This window comes from Taeniopygia guttata, chromosome 11, assembly GCF_048771995.1.
Source record: "Taeniopygia guttata chromosome 11, bTaeGut7.mat, whole genome shotgun sequence".
Lineage (NCBI taxonomy): Eukaryota > Metazoa > Chordata > Aves > Passeriformes > Estrildidae > Taeniopygia > Taeniopygia guttata.
Window position 1 is genome coordinate 5755646 of NC_133036.1, and position 27390 is coordinate 5783035.

Consider the following 27390-nt stretch of genomic DNA (forward strand, 5'->3'; position numbering starts at 1 on the left):
TTAAAAAGTAGTCATACTTAAAACTGGAAAGAAAACCTCAGTCTGTTTATACAGGCTAACAAAGATCAAAGCTCCCTATTTTGCTTCACCATTTCCAAAGAAGTAAAATCCAGCCTGCAAACAGAAAACTGCACAACCACCAATTTTTAGGACAGAAGTTCCCAGCCTCTGGAGCATTTATTGCTTCCTAAACTGTGTATATGTGCCAGGTAAGAAATCCTGAGCACACTCCTCATCCCACATGGGTGTAGGCCCATACAGGAACTGAGAGAAAGCTCCTCAGCTCCTGGAAGAGTCTGTACCTGGGCACTCAGGAGCTACTTCTATTACCTAGGAAAGGTGCTCCTCTCCTAAGCCTCCAGATGGAAACACGCAGCTGCTTCAGGGAGGGTCAGGTGTAGATCGGTGAGAGGCTGGAGCCACAGTTTGAGAGAAGACAAGAACATTTTCATTCATGTTGAATTATTCCTTGAGGAGGTACTTACTTATCTACCAACGTCCGAATTACAGCCAGTGTGTCAAGCACCAGCCCATCCACATTCTGTTTTTTCCTCCTTGGTTCATGAGGCCCTCGACCCCTCCTGGGTGGACGGACAGGGTCCCTTGGGTGGCTCCTTGCTTCAGGGATGTGTGTCCTGCTGTTCTCCGTTTGCCGGCCCTGAGAGTTCCCGTTGTCCTCGGCCCCGCTGTCATCGCGACAAACGCAGGAGTTTCCCATGCTGCCAGCCCCCAAGGCTCCCAGGAAATGGGGAATGTGGTGCTCTAGAGTCAACAGCAGACCTTGGAAAAGGCTTCTGCTAGCATAGAACACAACCAAAGCAACTACAATCATCTAGGACGTTTTAAGAGAAATGTTTGTGTGATCCTGGACTGTGATCTTTTTGCATCTTAAACGCTGCTACCAGCTGGAATGAGTGGGAAGTTGGAGGCTTAGTTGCTGACAGAATCACTTAAAACACATATTGGTCATCCAGAAGGAGGTCTGAAAAAGCAAACATAGAACAAGAGTCAGTGTTACTACTGCTAGAAAACAACAGAAGAATTTCTATTATTAGTCAACACCACCAGTTTTGGTGGATAAAGCAGCTACGAAACACAAGGCTTTACCTGAAGTCTATTGTGGGGAAAGGGAAAGGAAGGAAGAGGAGGAGGAGGAAGTTCCCTTGGTAAGGAGCTCTCGCCCACACACCATTCCTTTCTACACTACCTATTACCTCCCAGCTCCTTCATGGTTTTTGGGTGCAGAGGAACAAGTTTGCCTGTAAATGTCCCACACTGCTACCTTTTAAATACTAAGTATCAACAAGCCAGTTTCATTTACCCTTTAAGGAGACATATTGCTTATGCCACCTCAATAAAGGCTGTACACTTAAGGTCCTCATTTCACGTCAGGAACATTTCCAAACTATAAATTAGATAAAACTGTGAAGAACTAATCTTACAGTTATGGTTTATCTCAACAAACGATAGATTTAACAGAGAACCATGTGGCCCACCTCTGCATTAATACACATTTTTGGAACATGCCTACATCTCCTGCATTCTCACCCAAAGAAGCACCAACACTGAATTAAATAGGAATTATAGACACCATTTTAATGCCTTACAAATCTAACTGGGATTTTGAAATAGGTGTTGTGTACCTGTTTGGATCTAGTGTCAAACCAATCTTCCATTTTTGAGAACAAAGACTAACTCAATCATTCTTCTGTTATTCATTCAAATGGTTTCGATCACACATACAGGCCCAGTAGCAACTGAGACCATGGGGCAGTCTCTCCCAGTTATTAACTTGAAAATGCAAGAGAAAAAGGATTCAAAGCCCCATTTCATAACAAGTTATGTTTCAAGCCATAGGATGTATTTCTAAAGAACATTACTTAAAGTCTCAGGTAATATAAAACCCTACAAAAGATATAATTTCACTACTTACACACTTCAGGCATGTCAGAATAAGTAAGTAATTTTATCCTTTCAAGAATCAAGTTTAACATTTACACTAGAAGTTATGGTGAATATTCTGTAATAGGTTATTACTGTTCTTCAATTATTAAATAATCTCATTAACAGAAGACATGTAGCACCCTAAATTCAAAAGAAAGTCAAAGAGAGCTGATGCCTTTTAAATATGGAAGGCTCCTACCATCAGAGCCAACTGGCAACTCTGCAAATGCTGGCTGCCCTTTGGGACAAGATCACAACAACAGTCAGGAAGGCAGACACTGGTCATATGAGCAAGTCTTGGGATGTCAGCTGTCACTTGAAAAGCACTGCCAACAAGCTCACAGGCTCTTCTGTATGTGAAGCACATCATCTTTTAGCACAGTGAAATACTCAGTATTAAGAAAATAACTGGAGGCTAACTAAGAAAAAAAAAAAAATCAGTTCCTCAAGGGATATTAATAGGAAAAAAATACAAGATCTTGACTTCTTGGTCAAGAAATTCCTAAACCACAGATCATCAAACAGGTTTCACCATCACATCATGCTTGCTTTTTGCCCTAAGCAGTTTGGCCATCAGGCTCAGAGTCCTTCCAGCTGAGCCAATACAGCTGGCACCTTCTCAGTCAGCAAGTCACAAGCAGATGGGAGGTGCCAGTGCAGATTGCAAAGACCTCAAACAGAATTGTCTGAGTTCCCAACTGGTTAAAATTGCTTTCTTGATTTTATGAACTAGCTATGTTAAATGCAAATCACATCTTTCTAGGGATATACATATGTATTTATGAATCTGGGTCATTTAAGGGCTTTTTAGCAAGATAATACTAAAATGTAAAACTGTTACAGATTTAGAATCTGAATAAAGTTGGTCTGTAACTTATAGAAATATTAACACAGTGAATCTATCTTGTCATCAAAACAAGAATGGAAAAGCTGTATTTTAGAGATTAACAGTGAGTAAGAACCTAAAGAAACAAAACCAGACATATATCAATATTAAAGCTGATTATTGAAGCCTGAGTTTTTCTGGCTGACAACTTAAAGCATGATTAAAAACAAGTAATTATGATCAACTCACCTGTAAGTCTGCTTGGTTCAGGAATGGCTGGGAGAGCTCACAAAGTGAGCAGAAATGGGTTGTTCTCCTCCAGTGCACAAAGGTATCTGGAAAAGGCAGTGCTCTGTAAGCCTTTATGGTGGGCACTGAGTCATTACTGACTCTGCTTTCACTTCTAGGAACTGTGCTGAGTCCCTGAGGGGAGATGGAAAAAAAAGAGAATTCACTTGGAAACTGCATCTAAGGTAGACATACCCCACCTCCTCCCTGCACCTGCCATGACATCAAGCCATGCTGTTATTTTCAGCTATATCCAGCCTTTACAGAGGGAATTATCTTAAGGCTTCAAAACCCAGTTTCTTACCTAAAAGCTTTAGGACTAGACACAGACAGAAAACCCAACCTATTTTTACAGCCTTGGTACTCCAGATTACACAGCACCAAGTGCAGAGCACTGACCAACTCCTCACCTCAAAATTACTCCCTACAGGAGGAAGAAGAGAGAGTATCTGCTCTAGATCCCCCTCACACAGCAGAAAATAAAAGTACACTATAAAAGCTGATTAGATAACAGGAAGAGAGAAATGACAGGATAAACGCCCCTTATTTAGTAAAGAGCTGGGTTTGACAGCATTCACTTGGCTCTTGCTCACCATCACATACAAGGAGCTCATTGTCAAGCCTCAAACAAACTGAAAGGCAAAATAATTAGGAACACAAGGTAGGAGAGATTGCTACAGATCTGCTCACAAACCAGCTTGTCTGGATAGTGCATGAATGCAGGAAGAAAGGTTCTGAAGTGCAAAGCAAACTAATAAAAATACCAGTTTTTATTTCCTAAGAAGTAGCTGGTACTCCAGCTCTCACCAAACAGCACAAAATGCCAATGCCCAACACCTCCTCTACACCAGAGAGCCCCTGTGGGACACTCACTGAACAGCTGCCCCAGCACATCTTACCCCCAACAAAGCCCTCAGATCAGATGCTGCTGGAGCAGGACACCTTCCCTGCATGGGAGAAAAGCAGCCATCAGCTGCAGCCTCCTGTGCCCCAGACACCTCCACTGGGACCATCCCCACCACAGAAAGCAGCTGCTCTCCTGGCAGGCTCAAGCACACGCACGGATGCACAAAGGAGTTATGAGCTCCACAGGCTGACCAACCTTCCTGGCTGGAAGCCCAAGTGGGAAAGACAAAATCCTCATCCATTGGAAGGGATGCTGTGAGAGTGGATTTGCACCTGCCTGGCAGTGCAGGTGCTCAGCCTGCCCCAGAGAAGCCTCCTCTGGATCATCCGACCGAGCACGCCAGTGGAGGAGTCGGCTCCAAGTGGCACTGGGATCATTTCTCTGCAATGTGCAGCCCAAGAGTAAGTGATTCATCCCCTCAAATATTTGATTACAGTCAACCATAATACTGCCTCATGATGGAAAATGCCTCTTCTTTCCATGAAATGGAGTACACTGCCAAGCAAACAAAAACCCCTCGTGCACATAAACGGGGAAGGTTTCAGCTACCAAAAAACACTTTTCCAGTTTCTGCCACCACTACAAGAGTAAGATCAGTGATCTTGAGCAGAGTAACACAGGAGCTCAGTCAACAAACCACACTGACAGATTTTCAAAAGCAAAACTCTAAGAGTTTTAGCCAGCAGTTTCCTATTAGGAAGATAAAATAATTAGAAGTATTTCCTCAGCATTTCTTTCCCAAAGAAATGATGCTCCTAAAAAGGAAGAGATGGAAATACTTGTGATGCCTGTCAGATGAAAGTTCAAACCAGAAGGAAACACAGTTATGAATTGCTGCAAGATAATCAACTTTGATACAGGAATAAGAAGATAGTACTGAAAACCAAGAATTTCCAGTAAATGACATACAGCTAGAATGTGAAATGGAGACTTTCTCAAGAGATCCCACTGAGATGCAAGGTCAACCTCTCACCTGTGAGACTTGTGCAACAGAAGAGCAGCAGGTGCTGGGTGTCCAGCGTGGTGCCACGCAGTGCACGCAGGCAGGGGACCGCAGCCTTCAGGAGGAGCAAGTAAATACCCTGCTGGCTCTTCTGCATGTGGTAACCAACCACCATATTGTGTAATCTGAAGCAAACCCCTAATTCAATTCTATTTTCTTTAAAAATACCTTGGAGGGTTTAAGACTAGTGTCAAAACACGATGGGAAGCTGCCTTTACTGGCATGCAGCATTTCACAAAGCCACTGCCAGAGCTGGTTGCTTTCTTGCTGAGGCAAGAGCACCTGAAACCAAAAGCAGACTGACCTTGAGCGTGCCAGTTTCACAGAAAGGGAGACTCACCACGTCTCAAAGCTTTCCAGCTCCTGCGTAAGTGCTCATCAGTGAAAACCCCCAGAGTTGTACAAGGTTTATGCAAACAATTGGGCTTTAACCCTGATGTCTTCTCTAGATAATTCATCATTATCACAAACACAGAGCTGGAGGATCTGATCTCTTGTTTGACTTGATGTGAAGCAGAAAGAAGCAGACAGTAACTAACACCACAGTAGTTTCTTTTTCTGTAGACTCACTGTGAAAGTCAGATCTTATAGTCACTTGCACACTGCACTATGTCTTTTCACTTCCTTTAAACACCTTTTTTAAGCTGGTACAGGAACACTAAAATTGCAACACTGATTTAAAGTGAACTTCATTTTCTCACTTAAATGAGTGTCACCAGAGCAGGCCTGGTAGGGATTCCTCCCTGAACAATTTTTCCCTTGCCTCTGGATACAGAGACAGTAGTGCTCAGGACATGGCAGCTATCAGACTGTTCAGCTTTCTTTCTGAAAGGGAAGCATTTACCACCTTTTGAGCTTCCCCATCTCAGAGGTCATCATTTGTCATCTCAGTCATTTAGGTGGAACTGTCCTTTGTACTACAGAAAACTTCAACTTTGTTTCATGTCTAAGCCCACGCTGGTATCGATCATGCTTCCTGCCTCTCAGCTCCCCAAGCCACAGATGGATCATTACATTTCTTATCAGAGACTGAGCTTAAGTTATGCTTTGAGGCAGATGAAAGCACTTCTGAGATAATGATCTTTTTAAAAGATAGTGGTATCTGACAGCCCAGTGAAGTTGAACAAGAGGTGCCTCCAGCAGGGTGACGTGGCCTGGCAGAGCTGAACAAGCTCAGCAGTTGCCCAAGGAGCAGAGTATAATGCACTGCTTCAGAAGTGGCTGGGAGATAAAGATAATGCCCTGTAGACGGCAAGGAACACTAATCCTATAAACTGCAGGGATACAAGCACATGAAATAAAATCAATTAGCTATACCCTATTGAGTTTTGGCACAGACATTCATTTGGAAGCTTATAAATAACTCTTTCAATTAATTCAAGTTAATCTTCCTTGCTGCCCAGAAAATTAAAGGCATTATCAACAGTACAATTCTGACAAAAGCATCCATGATATCAGGGTTCAATATTAAATAAAAAACTCCACCAAAAAAGCCCAAAATTCTCCCAAAAAATCCACAAGAAGTTCCAGAATAGACAATGCTGGAAGGAAGGTGACTCTTTGGATACCAAGCAGAAGTATAGAATGGCAAAGAAATCCCAGGGGGAAAAAAAAAGCTTTTTTAAAAAAGCTTTATCTAGTAAAAATTACAACAGTCCATTTCAGAAAGGATAAGGCTTTATCTATATAAGTAGCAAGAAACCAGTGGAAGAGTTCTCTTCAGTCACGTGGAGATCAATTCCTTGCAATACTCAAAGAACTTCGTGCATGAGCAAAATCTAAAACACACAAGCATTTTGAGGGGCAAGTCAAGAGACTGAGCAGCTCAGTCACAGCACAGCCCTGCCCTGCAAGCTAGAATTAGGGCTAGCACAGGGGCTTCCAAGTAATCCCATTGTGGGCACCAGGAAGATGCTTCAAGGAAGGACTGTTGGAAGCAAGGGCAGATTCTTATCAGCAAACCACAGCTTCACATAGATGAGCTAAAAGAGTAGCAACTCAGACTTTGTTTCTTGTCTAAGTGCTTTTCTTCTAACTCCGAGCTGGGCTTGTTTTCAGAGGAACATTGGGTGCAGAACTACTCTGTAGAAGGCAGAACAGTCTCTTGCTATACACCACAGAACTTAGCCCAGCTACGTGGCATGACTAAGCTATTATGAACAAGTAAAATTCACATGTCCACAAACTGTTTTCAGTGTAAAATGTTGATAACATTGCTAAAAAACTCAGCAATGCCTCAGTTGGGAGCCTGCATTATCAGCTGTCTGAAAACTGCCTTGGTGAGCAATGTCTAGAAACAGGCTGAAGAATGTTCCATGTCTTGATAACTGAAGCAGCATCAGAGCAGGGACTGATCTTTCAGTGGTCAGAGTTGAGAGCCACCTTTGTGGCCTTCCCTGCCAGCCATGGAAAGCTGTCTGCGCTTTGCTAGACAAAGTTCAGGACTGTACTGACAGAGCAGGAAATGCCCTTCTAATTCCCTTTCCTCCTGTCAGTGGATACAGTGACAGCTGCTCGAGAGACTGTCATTTGAGTCCAACACAACATGTAGGTCACTAGGTTAGCAAAGCTGCCTTGGAAGCGCTCTTGGAAAGCACAATTCCTGAACTACCTGGGGCTTCCAGAGCTGAAGAATACAGAACCTGAAACACAGCTCTGGGCAGGTCACTGGAACCCCCTTATCTTACCAATTTCACAGGATCACAGAATCAGTAGGTTGGAAGAGACCTTTAAGAGTCCAACACCTCAACTAAACCATGGCACCAAGTGCCACATCCAGTCTTTGTTAAACACATCCAGGGATGGTGACTCCACCACCTCCCCAGGTAGACAATTCCAGTACTTCATCACAGAAAACAACAAAAAACCCATGCACACAAGAACTCAGCTTCATTTCTCCCCATCTGTCTCTTCAGGTTCTGTCTTGAGGACCTTTCCTTTCCTTTCTGCCCTGCTACAAGTCTGCCAGCAAAGCACGCTGCAGGAGAGAGCCCGCCGTGGATTCACCAGCCATGTGTAACAAGTGCTCCTGCCAGGTCTCACAGGGGTCCTGCTCCAACCACTCAGCTCTGGTATTTTCTTAGTGTTTTAGGGCCCCTGCCAGTACCAAGAAAGACAGAGGAAGTTGCTCAATGTGCTGTGGCCAAGGAGGGGAAGAGGCCTGACTGCCCGAGAGATGGCTCCGACACGTGCAGGTGGGTTAGGAAGTGGGAGGATGATGAGCACGTGTCTCACAAGGCAGTCTGAATATGCCTTAAACAAGACTGTGCACCCAGTTTAGTCAAAAAAGGCAGAAAACAAAACTATTGAAGAGGCTTTCAAAATCCTCTAACAGTACCAGGAACACAAAGTCTCAGCCACCTGGGGCTTCTGCTAAATAACTTTCTGAGGAATTTCAGGAAAATTAAGATTAAATTGTTTTGATAATTACATGTAAATACCATTTCACTAAATGTTACACAGGGGTAATGCTCTAAAGAGAGAATAACTCACCTATTGTTAATTTTTAAAAAATCTTTTATTTCAGGACTGATACATTAACCAGAGTTTGAGTGCAAACACACCATTCTTCAACCCATCATTAGCTGAATGTTTTTAAAAGCAGAGAACAATCCTAAGCCTGCTCCATGCAGACAGCTTTGCCTTTAGAGAAAAAAAAAAGAGCATCAGCAGGCTGCTGGATTTTCTTTTTTCAGTATGACTTTCTAGCATGTCCCACTGACTGCAGGAAGGTACAAGATACACGTGAACAGTGTATCTCCTGGCTTGTAGTTCATCAGCTGTCCTCTAACCTTTGATTCAAGCTGTAATTGTACCAGTTTGTGCACATGCACTGAAGCCAGCAATCCAAAAACCCAATGCCAACACTTCAGATCAAAAAGTCCTCGATACTCGTCCTTCTCCTACCTAAGAAACACCAAGATATTCAGATACTTAGAGCAAAAGGGAAGCATTTTCTATGGAAAAAAGAAACCTTAGAAAGGGAGAAAAATAATGATAGTTGTGTTTCATATGCTCAGAAACCACTACTTCCCTGAGGGGGAGAGCTTTATTAGGAAAAAGATGGATTTCTTGTTACTGATCATGGTTATTCACTGAACTCCATCTAATAAACATGCATTAGAAACCAAGGAGCAGCACCTCATCCCAGACTTTGGACTGCCAGGTATCCCTGCTGCATGGGCAAAGCCCACCAAACACCCCAAGTTCCCATGGCAGAGCTGCGCTGCCAGAGCACAAGCCTGGTCACAGTAATGGCAGATCAAGGGCAGGTAATTACAAGCACTTCTGAAGAGAGAACATGATGCATCGGTCAGTCACGCAACCTCCCGAGTCATGTGTGAACATTTGACTTTTATTAGACCTCAGCAACATAATGAAGAATAGAAAAGGAAATAAAGATCCTGCTGGCACAGTCACTGCCCTGCAATGCCAGCTTTACAGTTACCACACACAGACCAGGAAAATCAAATATATTGTCAGGACACAAGTGAATACAAAGCACACGAGATACTTAAAGACAAGGAATCTCAGTGTAAGATCACTGCCTGCACTGCTTTAAAGCAATGAATAAATTCAAACTCTACTGAGCAATCATAAGTTCAACAGAGGAAAAAAACCCCACAAAACCAGTTTGAAATTCTGAACATAACATATTGATAATGGAGCAGAACAGGACAAATATCATGACACTAGCTGGCCTTCAATTTCCTACAAGCTGACAGCATTTTAAGTTGCTGCCTCTGTGTTGACAGGGAAGTACACAGTGCACATGATGAGCCTTACTATACTTTGTGAGGATATCAGCCCATAGCTACATGACCAACAGAGGACATTTCCAAACACAGCAGATTGCCAGGTAGGAGAGATAATGATAAGAAAGGGAATTTGAATGAAGAAACCTGAAGAGTTATAGGCCAGTAAGTGTTCTATGACAAATCACTGCCTTATTACCGCTTACACTAATAAATATCTTCCTGTTGTTCCTTAATTTTAACAAGCAAGCAAAAAGCTTGATGAGAATTGACTCTAATTCCACCTGATGGGCAGAATATGAGAGATGTCTTACTTTACAGGAGGGAACCAAAACATTCTATTCTATTTCAGTCCTATCCATTAGACTTACAGCAAATGAAATGCACTTCAAGCTAAGACCTCCTATGTGAAAACACTGATAATGTACCAAGGGAGAGCACTGCAGGGTTGTGCAGAAAACCATCACGTCCCTCTATGGGTAAAAAAAGAACATTAAGAAAAGCACAGAATAATGTATCAGTAAGAGAACAAGAGAGCCTACTGAGTGATCACCAAATTATGAGGCTACAGAGTAGATACCACAGTGGCTACCACAAAGCATTGCAGTGAAACTCCCTGTATAGGAGGCTGAAGGCAAATAAAAAGGAAAGTTAAAGACCTCAGGGAAACCAACAAGCCCACCTTCCTGCAAACACACACTGGTATCACAGCTGATGATAAGGGAGGTGTGTTGACAAGCTGGATTAGCTCTATCAGCAATCTAAGAGTGGGTAAACAACCAAGGCTGAGCTAATAAACAATCAGCATCAGCAACAGTAAAAACAAGAGTTGTGCAGAATGCAAAGCACAGCACTAAAATACCCTGGAGGAATTTCCTACTCAAGTGATGGACAGGGGAAACGGAAAACTTTCATTTAGCAGGAACCTCAAGAGAATGTCTGGATGAAAAGGGAAGAGACAAGAAGTGATCATGCAACTACAATTGTGCTTCACTCATCTGAAAAAGAACACACCACAGGAAATTCACAATCTGTTCAAGCAGACCTATAAATAGGAGCAAACAGCAGAGATTGGGGCACAAAGCAATAACAGCAATGTCCTAAAGGGAGGCACAGAGGAATGGGTGCCAGGAGGAGAAAGGGCCTGTTTTGCTGAGTGGACTTTGGTGGAGAACAAAGACACAAGCAAAAGCGCTTATAGAAGAATGGGCCAGATTTAGATCAAAGAACAGATCAATTCTGTGCATTTGGACAAATGCAAAACAAAACCACATTTAACAGCACCACAGACTCTTAAAATAATATGACAAGTTTTGAGAATGCACAGTCCTCTGGAAATCCACAATCAAGTACAGGAGTCCAAGAGGAGATGAGAGGCAAGGGAATATTTCAGGTGGCTCAAAGGTGATGAGAACATGCACTGCTTAAAAATCTGTATAAGTTAACAAGAAAATAGCAAAAATTTTAACACCAGGAAGAAAACAAGGGAAGTCACAGTAAACAAGTGGATGTAGGTTTCCATGTGACAATTTCGTAGCAGTGATGGATGTACAGAAAATTAGTAGAAAAGCAGAACTGAACTGAGGACCAACATGAGAAAAGAAAACACCAAAACAAATACACACATTCAATGCAAGACAAAGAACAGAAAAACTAAACTCCTGAGGCAAAGCTAGTGCCAAGTAGAAAAAAAACTCCTATATTGAAGAACACAAACACTGATACAGACATAAAATGAAAAAAAACCAAAAAAACTACCAAACACACCAGCATTCAGAAAACAGCAGGCTGAATTAATTTAGGAGAGAAAAGGCAGCTCTTACGTCTGTGCTTCTCCATGGACCAAAGTTTCATTGTGTGAGAAAAACTGATAACACTGGCTGAGCACCAAGATGAACTCTGGGCTCAGGGATCAGAGTTTGCAATAATGAAACAAAAAATGAAACTCAGGTGACTACAGTCATTCCTGGGACCTACACTAAGATTGAACCTAGAACAGACAGTGCACATACTGCTACACCACAGAAAAAAACGGCAGTGCCTAAAAAGAAGGGGTCAATGAAGGCCTGTGAGACAGAAACAGCGATCAGAATCAAAGGGCTTAAAAGAGAAACTCATGCTCGATATGGGCATAATACAAGCAGTGAAAAAATCCTGCTTTATAAGCCCTGAAGTGGGAAAGTAGAGCCGAGGTGTTGCCACACCCGTAGCAAAGGTGCCGCTGCCTATTCCACCACCCAGGAACTTAAAACAAAAGATCCAGGGAAATGAGTGCATTTGCCCCGCTCCACACCTTCACATCTCCTCTGTAGAGACAGAAAACTTGCTGTGCAGAAATATTTTGACACCGAGAGCCATAAACAGCGTTCAGGATTCTGACTCCTCACATTCATGGAACGATATTGAGTGGCTCAACAGCCCCGCTGCGTTTCCGAGCAGCACGTCGAGTCTGTGACTCCGCGGTTCCGTGTCATTTTACCCCCGCACCCCAAACCCGCTGTAGCCGAGCCCGTGTTCTGCAAGTCATACGAGCACCGGGAGCTCTCCGCGCTCCCGGCAGGCGCCTTAGGAAGCTCCAACCCCTGCGGGCCCCGGGCAGCGCCGGGCTCGGGGCGCCCCAGCTCGCCAAACCCCCGTTCATTCACCTCTTACCGCTTTCTCCAGCTCTGCCCAGCTCCACACGCCAGCTCTGCCCAGCTCCGGGGCCTCTGCTAGAGCTCAGCGAGCCCAGGGGCTGCACCTTGGCCACCCGCCTCTTACCGCGGCTCGCCCCGCAGACGGCCCCGGCGAGGCGGCCGGGGGGCACCGGCGATCCCTGGGGGGCAGCTGCACCAACCACCGGAGCCGACGGACCCCGGGCCGCTGCCCGGGGGGCTGAGCCGGCTCGGCCCCCACCCCAACCAGGACCCGCGCCGGGGGCCCGTGGGGGAGCGGAGGGCGGGGAGGCTGAGCACGGTGCCTTCACTCATTAATGCACGGCCGGCAATGGGGCCACCGGCGGGGCCACCAGCGCCCAGCCTGGCACTGTCCCTTCCCCTCACCCCGATGCGCGCCCCGCGGCAGCCACCAGCCGAGCCGCCTCCGCCCTGCCTCACCTCAGCTCCGCGCAGCCCCGCCGGGAGCGCAGCGGGGCCGCCGCGGACCCCGCGCCCTCCGCCCCGGCCCGGCGCTGCCGCCGCTCCTTTGTGCCGAAAGATGGAGGCGCCTCTCGGCCCCGCCCCGCCCCGGGCCCGCCCCGCCGCGGCCCCGCCCCCCGCCGTCTCCCGGGCGACCGGACCGCCCTCGGGCCCGCCCCCGCCCCGCAGCTTCGCCCAATCGCGGCGCGGGACTGCCGTGACGTCCTCCCTGCAGCCAACCCCCGCCCGCTCCGCGCGCCGCCCCGCCCGCCGTGGGAGCGGCGGGGATTGGCTGCCGCGGGGGCGGAAGCGCTCGCTCGGTTGGCCGCGGCGGGCGGAAGGGGCGGGGCGGCCGGCGGAGGGGAGCGGGGTCAATGGCGGCGCTGCGGGCCCGGCGGTGCCGCTCGCTGTGAGGGGCCGCGGTACGTGCCGGGGGCGGGCCCGCGGCGGCGGGGCCGGAGAAAGCGCCCGAGGGCGGGATAGCGGCCGTGGCTGGGCCGCCGGGCCCTTGGGGTGCGGGGGTGAAGAGGGCCGGGCCTGGGCCCCGCGAGCGCGGCGGCCGCTCCCGGGACGAGGGGCTGGAGGGAAGGTGCGGACAGGAGAGGAGGTCGCGGTGAGGGCTCGGAGCAGCTCGAGCCCGGCACGCCGGGCAGGTTCCCCTCCCGCAGGGAGCGGGCCCGGGCAGGTTCAGGCCGGCGGGGCCGATTGATCCCCTCCGGCTCCAGGCGCGGCGCCGCGCTTGATGCGGTGCGGGAGCGCTGCCCGGCCTTCATCAGCGGTGGGTTGATGAAACGGGCAGGTAAGTTATCTTTGTTACTTAAACAGCGCTGAATCTATTGGAAGCTGCACTCGGGTACCCGGGGCACCGTCGCTGCTCTACATCTGTTCCAGCCTGAGTGGTAGCAAGGGTTGTGACTTTTGGGAGGTTTTTTTGATCCTGGGGGAGTTAACCATCTGGTGTTATAAAAACATGTGGTTTACAGCTGTGACAAACTTTTGCCGTTTGCGGTGACAGCATAGCCCTAGAATACAGTCACCAGATGAAAACACAGATAAATAGGGAAAAGTTGCCAAGTGCATGTTTTTTGTTGGGTCTGGTTTGTGTGTGTTAGCTTCAGATGGGAGAGGGCAGAGAATACAGCGAGGTTACCAAACTTTTTAAGTGCAAGTGAACTTTAATCTGATGCTGCTAGATGGGTTTTTTCCCCCCGCCCCCATCTCTTATCCCCAAATAGGGTTGTCACTGTCAGACACTGGTGTTCCAAGCACCACTGCTGCATCTCAGTCCATAATAAAACCCTAATCCACTTTGTGTATCTTAAAATATATTGTCTGAGTGAAGTGACTGATCCAGATGGTTTGCTGCTGAAGGCTGTAGTCCCCAGAGGATACTGTGTTCTTGCAGAATCCCTTTCTCTCAGTTTGCTTTTATTACTTTCTGTCACCATTATATTGGAACCTTTTGTTTCCTCTCTAAATATATAGGTTGAGATGACACAGGTGGAGAAACAATTTATGTTATTTATGCAGCACTTGGATAGGAAAGCTGGCCTTGTGATCAGGATTTGTATTCAGCTGTGAGGTTCAATTTTTATCTTCTCTGCAGATTTCCAGCTTGAACCACCTTCAGAAATTACACTCAAAGAGCAAGTGTTCCGTGCTTTCTGGAAAGTGGACTTAGGGTCTTAGGGTGGATTTTTTTGTTGGATATTGAAAAAGAAAGAAAAGTTAAAAAAAAAAAAAAAGAAAATGACCAGCCCTGGATCTGTCCTTCCTGTCCCTAGCTCTTAAGAGAATTCTTTCGTCTTAACTTCTTTTACTAATACTAACCTTAAGAATGCGTCCTGCTGTAACAAATATTTGCCCAGTGCTCTAACTTGTATTTCTCCTGAGACCTGAGTTTTTTTCATTTTTGTTATAAGCAGTACCCCCAAGAGTATCAGTTTTTGTAAGGATTTCAGGACTTCCTGCAGGACTGATTCCTTGTGGTGTGAAGGAAGGATGATAAACAGGTTTCTTCCCTCTCTTGGGTTACTGCATCCCTTCCTCCTTGGAAGAGTAACTGCTGTGGGATCTCTTCTGTGCTGAAATGCAGGGTGAGATCCCAAATGAACAGTACTTGGCAGAACTGTGGGCAGTCCTTAACTTGCTGCAGTTATATCAGGGAGATAATAAAGCAGAAAAAAGTTATGCTGGCATGTCTTTAAAGGAACAGCTCTGTGTGTTGTGCTTGGGTTGTACTTCTGTGTTGATGTACAGGCTTGAAACAAAAACAGGCATTATGGCTTCATGGTGTAGCATGGAGCTGGCAGAATAATTCTGGAAGGAGACACCTAGGACTCAGAGAAGCAGTTTGTTTCATCCTGGGCTTTCAGGTGTCAAGACCACGAGTTTCCTTGTTAGGTTGTCTACTTGGAGCATCTCCACCCTGGACCTGGTACTGAAATCTTGAAGCACTGTGTGGGAAGGGACTGTGCTCTCCAGGGGACGTGATGCTCATTTTCTAAGCCCAGCTCTGTTTTAGCCATGGGGAATTCCCTCTCTCTCTCAGCTGTTGACCTTCCAGCTAGATTCCCCCCAGTTTATATGCTGGGCACATGTTCTGTGGCCGTGGTTCTATGGAATGTCCTTTTGGCCACTTCAGGACAGCTGTCCTGGCCATGCTCTCTCACACTTCTTGTGTAGCTCCTCACTGGCCAGGCTGAGACACTGGGGAGTCCTTGACTTAGGCTAAAACTGCAAGGCTGTTATCAATGTTGTTGCCACACCAAGCCCAAACCACAGAACTGTACCAGCTGCTAAGAAGTTTAGCTCTGTCCCAGCCAAAACCAGAACAGCTGGTGATTTCAACATGCATTCAACAACTGAAAACAGGCAAGCTTTCTCAAATTTTCATAGCTTGGGCAAAATGCTTTGCCATCACTTTATCTCTCTTCAGAACAGATGTGGAGGAACAAAAATAAAAGGATAAGAGTGTAGGTGAGGGTGTTTATTTTTAAAAAATATTTACTTCAGCAGAGTAAATCCATTAGAACACTACTTTCAAAAAAAACCAAAAAACAAAACAAACAGCCTGAGGCAGACAACTAGCAGGAAAGAAATAATTATGAAAAAAAGAGTAAAGAAGGAGTAATAGATGATGCTTATTAGTCTTAGCAGTTATGCAGTGAGTTTGTGTCTCAGTCTGTGCTTACTATGCAGTGTTCTTTAGAGAGCTGAAGTTATTGTAAGGGCAGCAGGTGTGTGTTTCAGGATATTTAATCCTGTTTCACTCACTGAAAAGCATAATCAGCCTCCTGATGTTTTGCATGTTGTGTTTTCAGGAGACACTATTCCACAATGGAAGGGGGAGATGGCACTGCTGACCTGGTGATTAACAAGAGGTTTGTGTCGGAAGCAGAGCTAGAGGAGCGACGGAAGAGAAGGCAAGAGGAATGGGAAAAAGTCCGAAAACCTGAGGACCCAAAAGGTATGGGCTAAATGTCAGTAATTACAGGGAAAAGATCTGAGAATTTTTCACTTTTGTGGAAAATAAAAATTAAAAGGAATAGGTTTTTATATTCTATAATTGAAATGGTTTTTATGTGAAGGAACTGAGAACTGTTGGTGGTGTAGTGTTTCTAACGTGGTCTCTCTTCTTGATTTGTTCCTTTCAGAATGCCCAGAGGAGGCATATGACCCACGGTCGTTGTATGAAAGGCTGCAGGAACAGAGAGAAAAGAAGCAGCAGGAGTTTGAGGAGCAATTTAAATTCAGTAAGCAGCAGCAGCAGCAGCAAACTGCATGTGTTGTATGCAACAGCTGTGCACGGCTTCTGAGTAAAGGCTATATCTGTGTGTTTTGTCTCCTTCTGTGAGAGGGAAACAAAGGCTTCAGGAGAGTGTTACTGAAATCCTGGATTTTTAAAGGAGCGTGTTCTGGACACTGGGGCAGCACTGCACACATGTAGAACTCAAAAGGTGTTTGCAGTTATCAAGCAGCACGCCTCAGAAGTGTTGAATACTGAGCTTATATTGCATATAAAATAAAAAACCCCAAAAAAATTCTGAACAAACTTGATAGCAATCCACAAAGAAATGGAAAAATATTGTGGTTTTGCGACTCTTGAACTCATGCTTTAACACATGCTTGAATCAATTAAAGAAATCCTGTTAGAGCAGATATGACATTTCCAAGCCATTTCCAATTATTTGACTAAAAGTGATTTGAGAGTTAAGATTATGATTTGGAAGAAGTAAACTTACATGTTTTGATTCTTTAGAAGTAGATGTTTGACTCTTCTAATGAAATGTTTGAATTTCTGGCTTTATAGAAAAGCCCTTTGAAAAGAGGCAAGTACAGATAGCAGCATTAATGCATTAAAGTCTCCAGCTGCACCTACAGGATTCTTTCCACCTAGAGAGTTTCCACTAAACTTCAGTAGATCCCAGTCATTTTTGGGAACATGACTAAGCAATTCTTGCTGAAGGAGCCACCCAAAAATTGACTGCTGTCAGCCTGAATAGGGAGGGCTTCTGATAACTGTCTAAATGAACAGTTTTTCTTGGCCAGTTGTATTAGATCTGCAACACCTTTGCTTTGGTAAGCCAAGTACTGGAATGGGAAGTAGTCCTGAAAAGTAGACCCACCTCTGCTTTTAATGCAGCCACAGCAGAATAACAGATACCAGCTAACCTGGAGAGCAAAACCTGCTGCAGAGTGCCTGGGAAGGAACCTCAATGAAACCTCAGCTCAAAGGACCTCAGTGGCTGCTCCTCTTAGTTTTCAGATGAGTCAGGCAGAAAATGAGATTAATTCATGTCACTTGCTTCAAAAAATACCCTGAGTTTCACTACTTTTGCTCTCTGAAGGGGGTCCTCAGAAGTAGCAGTGAGTACTACAAGTTGCTGTTTAAATATTTATGAATGAGCTCTGCGTGAGTTGGAAGGAGCAGGGATTGGCTTTTATAAAGTAACCTCAAATAGTCATTGATTTCCAGAGCTTTTCTGTCAGACACGAGTTTTCCAATTATTGGTATAAATGGATTTCCTAGTTTGCCCTCAAAGTGACTATGTGGGTTGAAGATTAAAAACATGGTGACTTCATGTAAAAGCCTAAAAATCTTCCTATGGAATTAAGCTTTATTGAAGACTAAAGGTGATGTTTGGGCTAAGATTTCTGATGATGACTACAACAGCAAGGTTTGGTCTTCCTAAAACACACTGTTTATTGTCATTCTAATGAAATCATTTGCCCAAGAGGCACTGAACATTTGCAGAACAGGACATAAAACCTTCCTGCTGCACTAGCATGTATTTTCCTTAAAGTAGGGTAGCATGTTTAGAAAGAATTTGTTTTTATGTGGAAATTAGGAGTTGTCTTGCTTCTACTTTTTTTAAATTTTTGAACAGGAATTAAAACTAAATAGGTAGGAATTGTTTGTTCTAAGAAAATATACTTCCTCCTTTGAGGCAAGATTTTTGAGGGAAGAAGTAGTGTGGTTTTTTACTTATTGGTTGGTTTAAGAAGATTTGGAGGAGACAGGCTTAGACTTGGTGTCTGAAACCAACAAATTTCTTCTTTCTTTATTCAGAAAATATGGTAAGAGGCTTAGATGAAGATGAGACACATTTCCTTGATGAGGTTTCTCGGCAGCAAGAGCTACTAGAAAAGCAACGAAGGGAAGAAGAGCTGAAAGAACTAAATGAATACAGAATATCCTTTGTATTAAAATGGCTGGTGGTTACCTAGAGGAGGGTAAGAGTGGGCTGTAGTTTGTTCTGTCAGTTGACATTCTTTTTATACAGCTGCTTTACAGAATGTGTACAGTGATACACTTTCAAAGTTTATTGGCTTCATTATAGCTTTGATAGACCCCTGCAATGTTTGATGTTCTCCCCTCAACTCCCGCTTCTTTGATACTTTCCTTTCCTTCTCTTCTCTGCATTATTTTGGGGTTTGCTTGGGGTTTTTCGGGTGTTTTTTTTTTTTTCTGTTATTGAAATACCATAACTTAAAAGTGAAAGAGAACATAAAGAAAAACCAGTGTACCATTTCTAATCTCTTGCTTTTGTCTTATGGAAAATTACATGCTCTTTTTTTTTTTTTTAACTGTGTATTGCCTGATTTTAACATACCTGTTTGACAGAATGTGTGGATTACTCTCTCTGTAGTCTTCTTGGAGTGTTAGATACCTTCTCCCTTGCTGATACCTGCAGGATGAGAAATTGCATACATCTGTGCAGATGTGCTGACTTTCTTCTGGGAAGTCAGTGCCCATGGAGTCTTGGCTCCTTTGGGTAGTACACACTTGTAGGCTGGATTAAGAGCAGGACAGCTTGGCTTTGCTGTTAAATTTGCCTAATTTTCTTGTAGATAAGCTAAAAAATCATATAGGATGTTTTTCTTCTCTAATTAGTGCCAGTCAGGGGAAGTTGGAAAGATCTGAGAATTTCTTTGCTAAGCAAAATGTTGTTTTCGAGGTTTAGTGAAGCTATGCAGAATCTGATGGTTTCCTTGTCTAGATTGCTTTTGCGTTATAGGTAAACAAAACCCATGTTCTCAGGGAAGCTTTAGTATAGATGAAAGAGTTTGGGAACACAAGGAAGTGGCCAAAACCAGTCAGAAAACAAAATTGAATAGTTCTGGTACTACAGAGATTGGTCTCACCTTGTGTCAGTCAGTAATTCACAATTTGGAGCATGTGTCCTGTGAAGAAAATCTATTAGCTCAGGAGTGTGTTTATGAAAAAGCAATCCTGATTCATTTTTTTAACTTCAGAAATAGGCTGCAGTTAGCTGATGGATTTGGAGTATTTTCTTGATTTGCTGGATCTATTCATGGCATATTCATGGATATATTTAGTTTTGGTGATGGTTGCTCATGGGGCTGACTGATCCAGGGTTGTGCAGTGTGAGATTGTCTTGTGGGAGCAGCTGACAGCTCTAGTTATGTCACATACATCTGGGGTGAACCATACCAGGAATTTTAAGTTGCCTTGAACTAGCCACATAACACACAGATCCCTGAACAACCTGATCAGGATGTACAGACCGTCTTACCTCAGTCTTTGCACTCTTAGTAGTATTGGTGGCTCTGAGTCTGAAGTCTTACTGTAAAAATTAAACTTACTGCTGATGGAGTGGAGGAAGGGAGAATGTTTTATAGTCACCTCATCTCATGAGAAAATCAAAAGTGTTGCCCATTTAATTTCCTTTTTAAAACTCTTTTTATTTAACCCTAATATTTCAAGCAACCTCAGAGCAAATTGACTTGTGTTTTAAATTTTTGGTGGTCTGAAATGCAAAAGCGGTTTTTGCTTCTGCAGGTTGTTACTAATGGTTTATCACTGCAGTGACAAAAAACACTGTGCTGCATCTAGAGGTACTGTTTAAGTGTTCTTCTAAATTAATAAGAGGAATGTCAACCCAATGGATTTCATTATTTGCTCTTTTTCCTGGTACAGCATTTAATTTAAGCTACCCAGAGGCATTAATTTCATGGTAGAAACTGTGTCAATATTCAGTTACAGAGATTTTTTTTTCCTTAATTTTTCAGGTTGAACAATCACAAAATTATACATCCTCAGGATAAATATGCCTTGGAATATTTTAAGGTACTCCTGAGCATAAGAAATTCATATGCATGGATGAATAGGAATTTTTCTTTCTCCTGCATGAACAACTAGGTTTGTTTGTTCCTTACCCTATCGAGACCCCCCTGTTCAGATAAAGATTTACAAATATTTTAAAAGCCATTTCGAAGAAGTATTTGAGAGCAAGATCAGCTTGTCTTTACTGCTATCTAAATGTAGGAGCAGTCCCCCATCCAAGAAGCTGGCTTTGCTGAAGGACAGCTTGTTTAGTGCAGTTGATATTTAAGATTGAGAGGTTTGTTTCTAATGTTGTCTTCCTGAGAGGGAACACTTCTTGGCTGGCTATAGCATTACATTTGCTAATGACAGCAGGATGTATAAAATACCCACTAAAAATGTGCTGTGCCTTTCTAGTTGAGTTTTAGGAGAATGCCATCCTGGATGGAAGCTAAAAGCCTGTAATTTGTTATCTTTTAAAAGAAAAGCCTTTGAGTTCCTCAGTCAGGCTTAGAATATAACAAGGTAATGGCTCTAAATGTGGCAGTTGAACACTGCAGTGTGTCTAAGAATTGTGTGGCATCGTCAAATCATGTTCAGCACAAGGAGCTCTCAGATGACTTCAGACAGCCACAGGATGGCACTCCTGTGCCATCTCAGAAACAGATAAAATTGAACAGTGGTTTTGGCTGAGAAGACTTTTGGTTGAAGTAAGGAACAGTCTGGGTTACTGTTGTATCCTTAGGAAAATCAAATAATAAATGGCATCTGAACATTCCTGTCTGTAAAGTGATTGGAGACTGAGTGTCACTTCAAAGCAAAGTCTAAAAGTTGTTGATTTTCAGATGTTCAATGGGGGAAAAAGGGTATGGCTTCAAATATATGGGCCATCAACGTGAAATTCACTATCCAATACGTGTCTGCAGTGACTGGGGCATCTGTGAAGCTCCAGCTTGTGGAACTGTAGTCAGAGGAGAAACTGTTAGAACACTAGATTTGAGTTTATAAACATGCTTTTAGACTAAGTTCATTTGCCTTTGCCTGTGCAGTTAAAATTTTTGCAGAATTTTGTGTGACTTTCCTGGCACCTCATCTACAAACAAGATCTTTGACAGATTTCTCTTCATCACAAGGAGATGTGTTCAAGTGTGTGCAGAGTGTGCCCTAATAAACAGACCCTGCTCCTTCTTAACCCATCTGAGAACCTTCTTAAGCTTGTCCACCTCCTTATAGGTTTCAGCTGCATTCCACCTTGCTAACACTGTTTTAATCTATTTAGCTTTTCTGAGCAGTTGCAGTCTTTTTTGGGTGAATCTTGGACCACAGTGCCCCTTAATCAGGGTCTCTTTTCTCTTGGGATTGATGCTCAGACCAGCAGTAGAATCCTTGTGGTCCTTACAGAGAGAAGAGTTGAAAAGGTAGAGTGCTAAAGACCAAACCCAAAAAGTGGAACTGTTCTGTCTTGCTAGGCTGAAATCTGCTGGGCTCAGCAAAAAGAGGGTTTGAGGAGTGGAAGTGAGTGTATATATTTCTATTTAGCTTTTCTGGTAAGGATTAGGGTGTGGAGCAGCAGATTTGAATTACAAATGTGTTAATGCCCATAGAAGGGGGAAGTACTGCATTGCCTTTTTGGCTTGTTTGTTTTGGTCCAGCCTGACCTTTTTGCTTTTCTAAGGCCTTTAGGAAAAGGCAGGATGGTGGATATGTTCATGGGTGCTGGGTGCTTTGTGTTACACCTTTCTGTCTTCAGAACAGCAGCTCCCAGGCTACTGCTTGGACATCCTCACAGGGAGAGCTGGTCCTGATACCAGAGAGAGCTCCAACCCCAGAGGGCAAAGTATCTTCTCTTCTGGCTGAGGCTACCAGCTCAATGTCATTACAAATAAGTTTATTTTGATAGAATATGTGAATGAACTTCGATCACTGCTGTCAGCAGAGCTGGCTAAATATATCAGGGAGGAAATGTCTGTTCTCCCCATTCCTTCCCAGCTGATCCTTAACCCTTAATTCACAGCACTCTCACTAAAGTGGGAGTCAGTATGGACCCAAAGAAGGAAACTGAGAAGAAATTGCCCATGAAGTCAGTGGAAAACAAGAACAAATTTTCTCAGGCAAAGCTGTTGGCAGGAGCTGTGAAACACAGAAGGTTAGTTTCACACTTCTATAAATTCATGAGGAACGGAACCTAGTTAGCAGTGTAAAGGGAGACAGGCCAAAACTGCCTCCAGAGAGTGAGGTGTAAACCTTAGCCCTAAAGAAAAAAAGGGGGAAGGTATAAGAAAAGACCAGTCTTGTTTCTATAGGCTCTCACAAACTGTGGGGGAAAACATGAAGAAAATCAAATAGATAAGCGTGTGTAAAGCAAGTGGGTAGGATCTTCATTTTAGAGTGCCAGGCTTGGGCAATCCTGCTTGGGGTTTGAGGGAATCTATTTTATGTCTCTGTTTGTAGATATCAGAGTCACCTCACGAATGCAATTTCATTCAGGTTGCTTAATTTATCAGGCAATTTTACCTGTGTTTAAAATAGATTGTTTTAATTGCTGCTGGGGGCAGCATGGGGGAGACAAGGTTACAAGAGAGGAGCTTTGTGTACCAGTTTGTTTCTAAGGATATCAGAGAAACTTCCTGTGTTCCTCAGGGATTTACACTGATACATCAACACCCTTTCCATCCCAGGGAGGTGACAGCTGGGTTTGTGATGTGCTTGCTGCTTTGATCTTGGCCTGCAAACACAGCTGCTGGTGTACTACAGGTTATGGAGAAACCAGGCATGTGGGACCAGACTTATTTCCCACAGATGAATCATCTAATACTTAAGATGATTACTGACATCTCAAAATGCAGTGTGTTAGAATTGTCTCAGGGAATGCAAGATTATTTTAGAAGCTTATCTTGTAGGGTGATGTTTAGCTCTCAGTACAGCAGTTAATTGCATGTCTGAAAACTGAAGTAAGCATTTCCACCACCTAATGTCTGTGGAGTTTGGTGATAGTTTGGGTTTTGGGAAGGCAGGAAAGAAAAACCCTGAGCTGATAACAAGCAGCCAATAATGTTGTTTTTGTCTTTAACTAATAGTACTTAACCCAGAAGGATGTAGAAAAGGAGCTGGCATGTGCTTAATGGTACTTCTAAAGTCTGCAGATGGTATCTGTTTAAAGAGAGCATCTTAACTGACATGTCAGTGCCATTGCAGACTTGCTTTGCAGTCTTCTATTTTTGCCATCTTATCTTTTATTGCAAAGTGGCCCAAAGCAAGTGTAGTATGCACTCAACATCTGCTCCCTGAACTTTGTAATTTCCTGTAAAGGATGTGTATTACTATTAAAAGCTCTCTGCACAGAATAACCTTTCATCTGTACTGCATGTTCTGATAGGGACAGAAAAGAGTTAATGCATAATAATGCTCATGCTTCATCAGTTCCTCACTGCTGAATCTGGGAAGCATTTGTTTATGTGGATGCCTTAGCATTGGGAACATGCAGGAGTGGAGGGGGGAGGGAAATCTTAGCAGTGACAGGGGAGAGCTATAGAAGCTCTGAAGAGTCTGAAGTCCAAGTCATGCTCCTTTCTCCCAGTGCCACTTTGGACCCAGAAAGGACCTTTGTGGACACTGCAGCTCTGTTGCAGTTGCTGTAAGACTGTCTGAGCTTTCTGGGTGCAAGATTTCTAGATGTTTTAGAACAGGCTCTCCAGGTGCTTGAAGGAGGGGAAGGAAGACCTGCAAAGGAAAAGCCATGGATGTTGGCACCAGCAAGTGTGGTAATCATCCACGTGTGCAAGGCTGTGGCTGTGTGGGTGTCTGAAGCTCAGGTAGTTATTCCCAGTCTCCTGTGGGGCACAGCCTGCTGAATAGGCAGCTCTAGGTTGCTGTGCAAGGGGTTTGACTTGAACTCTAAGAGGTGTGTTCCTTTCCCAGGTTAACAAGTGATACTTGTAGTGTAGGTGTTGGTGCTTCCTTGGATCCTGCATGTTCCCCAAGGAGCCTCAGTTAATGGCAGTTGGAAGTGGTGATGGTCATCAGGGGACCCTGCTGGCATCTGCTCTAGCATTTGAGGCAAAGATGTAACAACGATTTCACAGTAATTAAGTGTTTGCCTTTGAAGAACAAGACACTCTGTTATTTTTTCCACAGTTCAGATGGTGGTAACAGTGTCAAGAGATTGAAACTAGACACTGACCACGAGGAAAAAAATCCAGGTACGTCCCAACTTCTGCAGGTGGGAAGCTGTGTGTCTGTCACTGAACAGCACCTGAGTTGGGGTTAAATCTCATAGAGGCTTTGTTTTCTGTTCCTTCACTGGGCAAGACTGCATGGACTTTGGTTGGCATGTTCTTTTTTAAAGCAGTAGAAATGGTAAGTGTGGGTGCTGACAGCCTTCATGGAAAATAGGGCAGCAGGGAACCTCTGCAGGTTATCAGGATGTCCCCTGCCCAAACCAGTCCTGACAGATGTTTGTCTAAGGAGCTCTTAAGTCTCCTTAAGAGACTGTCCACCTTCCTTTGGGAGTTTATAAATCTGAAAGAGTTTAACCTGATAACTAATGGAATTGTCCTTAGGCGCATTTCAAGCCTAATGCTTTTTCTGTGGGCAGGAGATGTGGAGAACAGCAGCATTGCATGTATTTGCATATATCCACTTCAGCTTTATTCTCTGAAGTGATTCAGTCCATCCTGAAGTCAGTTTGTTGCAGAAAATTGTGGGGAACTAGAAGAAAAATTAAGTTGTGTTTCAGGTTTAGATGTCAGGGCTGCAATTGACTTGCTGTCAAGATACTCTGACACAAATTGGGTGAGCTGCAGTTGTGTAGCAACAACCCAAGGCACTTCCTGAACCTCTTCTGTTCAGAAAACTTTCAGAACAGCAGAAATAATTAATTAGCCATGGAAGATGGGAGATGTTGACTAGCAGAATGATGGAATAAAACTTTTTCTCAACTATGCTGTTATATTGCAAAAAAAAATACTCAATTACTCAAAGCAGAGGCATTTATTCTTATTTAGTGGGATTGGTACTTGACAAGCATCAAACTGACAACTTTAGAATAAAAAAATTTGTAATGCCAGCATAGAGCTGGGTTTAAACTAGTGATGAGAAGAAAATCATCCCCTGAGGTAGGAAGTCCTTCCTGTCAGAGTGATTTTATTACAGCATAAAGCTGCCTTATGCTTTAATTAAACCCTGAAATCATCCCTGCTTATGTGGGAAAAGCAGGTGAGTGACACATGGCGGTTCCTGGGCTGATTGAAAGTCCTTTCCTGCACTCTTAGTTTCTGACTGAGGTTTCTCTGTTCCAGAAAAGCCCTCCTGTGTTCCCCTGGGGAGCAGCTCAGTGGGAGGCTCCGCAGTGCATTGTCCCTCAGCAGCCGTGTGCATCGGGATCCTGCCTGGCCTGGGCGCCTACTCGGGGAGCAGCGACTCCGAGTCCAGCTCGGACAGCGAAGGCACCATCAATTCCACTGGGAAGATTGTCTCTTCTGTCTTTCGTGGCAACAGTTTCTTTGATGGTCCATAAAAAAAATCCCTCCGTGTGTAATGTAGTGCAGAATTATCTTCCAAAGCCCTGATGGATGCTTGTTGCATCCTTCTGCCCCAAATATAATCTTTCTAGCTAACCTCTCAACTTTAATACACTCAGATACTCCTAAAGCAACTCATTATTTCCCCCACCACCCCCAACTTTCCATTTCTGGGGTACATACTGAGCCTGGAAGAAAAGCTGCCATCCAAAGCAGAAGGCACACCTAACCATGTAATAAAGGTCTGAGGGTATGGAGGAGAGAGCTTTATCTTTTACAATTCTTATGGAAAGAATTATGTTGATTTAAGAAGTTTATACAAGACTAACAAGGCAAAAAATAATCACTTGAAGCAGTGAAGTCTTGTAGAAGCAGCCATGTGTTCTGTTTTAAAATGTCATTTTTATTCTGTATTTGAAAAATGGGGGCAGAACTAAATTTGAGCAGATGGTGAAGTGTAGATTGCCATGACACTGTAAAGAAGTTTTAGTGTTACATGATTAAAGACGTTCTGAACACATTTTTTTATCTGCCTGTACCATTCATAATTGTGCTCATTCCATTAATCAATTTGTGCTCTACCCAACCAGCCATTCCCTCAAACCACCATCCAGGAGAGGTGTAGGTCAGTTTCCCACAAAAGGAGAGGTGGTGATGGAAGACTTCATCTGAGTGAGTTCACAGGAACTGCAGCTGGCTTTTCTGCTCAAAGGCTGCTGCTCCAGCACTGGGACAAATCATGCAGCTTTTCAGCAGCAGTGTCTAAAGGGCATGAATCCAGAGTGGGTGGGACTCCCCTGTTCAGCCAAACTCCTTTGTACAGGAGTTGGAGAATTCCAGAAGTAGGGCTGAGGGCGCATCCTCTTAATCTCAGTGTGCTGATGGGAGTTTGGAGGGTTGGAACAGCTCAGCTCAGCTGCTCAGGGGTGGAAGTGTCTGTGCCATCCTGCTCCATGTAGTACCCTTGTGAGACAGCAGCTGGTCAGTGTGTACCAAAGGGCAGTTACCTGGAGGTGACACTGAGGAACTTGTGAGGGAGCAGCTGGGCTAAAAGCAGAGAAAACAAGGCCTGTAGTGGATTCATGCCTCAGCCTGAGTGCTGAATTTTCCAAAGGAAATGGGGTGAGTTGTGCTTACAATGAAGCTGTCCTTAGCCAAATATCCTTTCTGTTTGCACAACCCCGTTCCACAGTCAGATCCTTACAAACACACTGCAATCCCTCCCCTGTTCTGGGCTGCCTGGCACCTCTTGTGTTTGCTCCAGTGTTGCTCATGCCTGTTCTCTAACTACTGTAATTATGCCACTTTCAGGTGGAAAATAAGTAGACCTTGTGCAGCCTCCCTAATGCTTTGCTTTTGGTGACTTTCATCTTACTGAGCTATGGAATGAAATGGAAGTGGTGCACAAAAAAAAAAAAAAAAAAAAAAAAAAAGCATGTTTTTTCATTAAAGTTGTGTGGGCC

General features: G+C 44.1%; 2 protein-coding genes across 4 annotated transcripts in view; one reads left to right on the forward strand and one right to left on the reverse strand.

Annotated features, from left to right (window-relative positions):
• The window catches only part of RSPRY1 (ring finger and SPRY domain containing 1), a 36146-nt gene extending 23192 nt beyond the window's left edge, over positions 1–12954 (reverse strand). Inside the window, exons 1-3 of one of the 2 annotated variants that reach the window (XM_072934227.1) lie at positions 12818–12954; positions 3020–3105; positions 486–982 (exon numbers count right to left, since the gene is read on the reverse strand). In XM_072934227.1, the coding sequence (XP_072790328.1) occupies positions 486–832 (347 nt within the window). In that variant the 5' untranslated portion in view covers positions 833–982; positions 3020–3105; positions 12818–12954. Of the gene's footprint in view, positions 1–485; positions 983–3019; positions 3194–12817 lie in introns of both variants that reach the window. The other variant, XM_002198024.7, reaches the window with a different exon arrangement.
• A 151-nt stretch (positions 12955–13105) lies between these two features.
• PSME3IP1 (proteasome activator subunit 3 interacting protein 1) lies at positions 13106–26447 on the forward strand. Of its 2 annotated transcripts, NM_001245135.1 has the most exon segments (8): positions 13184–13260; positions 16162–16307; positions 16495–16528; positions 16531–16593; positions 18411–18532; positions 22421–22554; positions 24543–24607; positions 25706–26023. In NM_001245135.1, coding segments are annotated over 3 exon segments (168 nt in total). In that variant the 5' UTR covers positions 13184–13260; positions 16162–16177; the 3' UTR covers positions 16535–16593; positions 18411–18532; positions 22421–22554; positions 24543–24607; positions 25706–26023.
• The last annotated feature ends 943 nt before the right edge of the window (positions 26448–27390 follow it).

Excerpts from the sequence above, each read along its gene's own strand:
- PSME3IP1 (XM_030282024.4), top strand. The coding sequence starts at position 16,178 with ATGGAAGGGGGAGATGGCACTGCTGACCTGGTGATTAACAAGAGGTTT. Across the intron at positions 16,308-16,494 it reads AAAACCTGAGGACCCAAAAG|AATGCCCAGAGGAGGCATAT; the intron begins GTATGGGCTAAA and ends TGTTCCTTTCAG. Across the intron at positions 24,608-25,705 it reads CCACGAGGAAAAAAATCCAG|AAAAGCCCTCCTGTGTTCCC; the intron begins GTACGTCCCAAC and ends TCTCTGTTCCAG.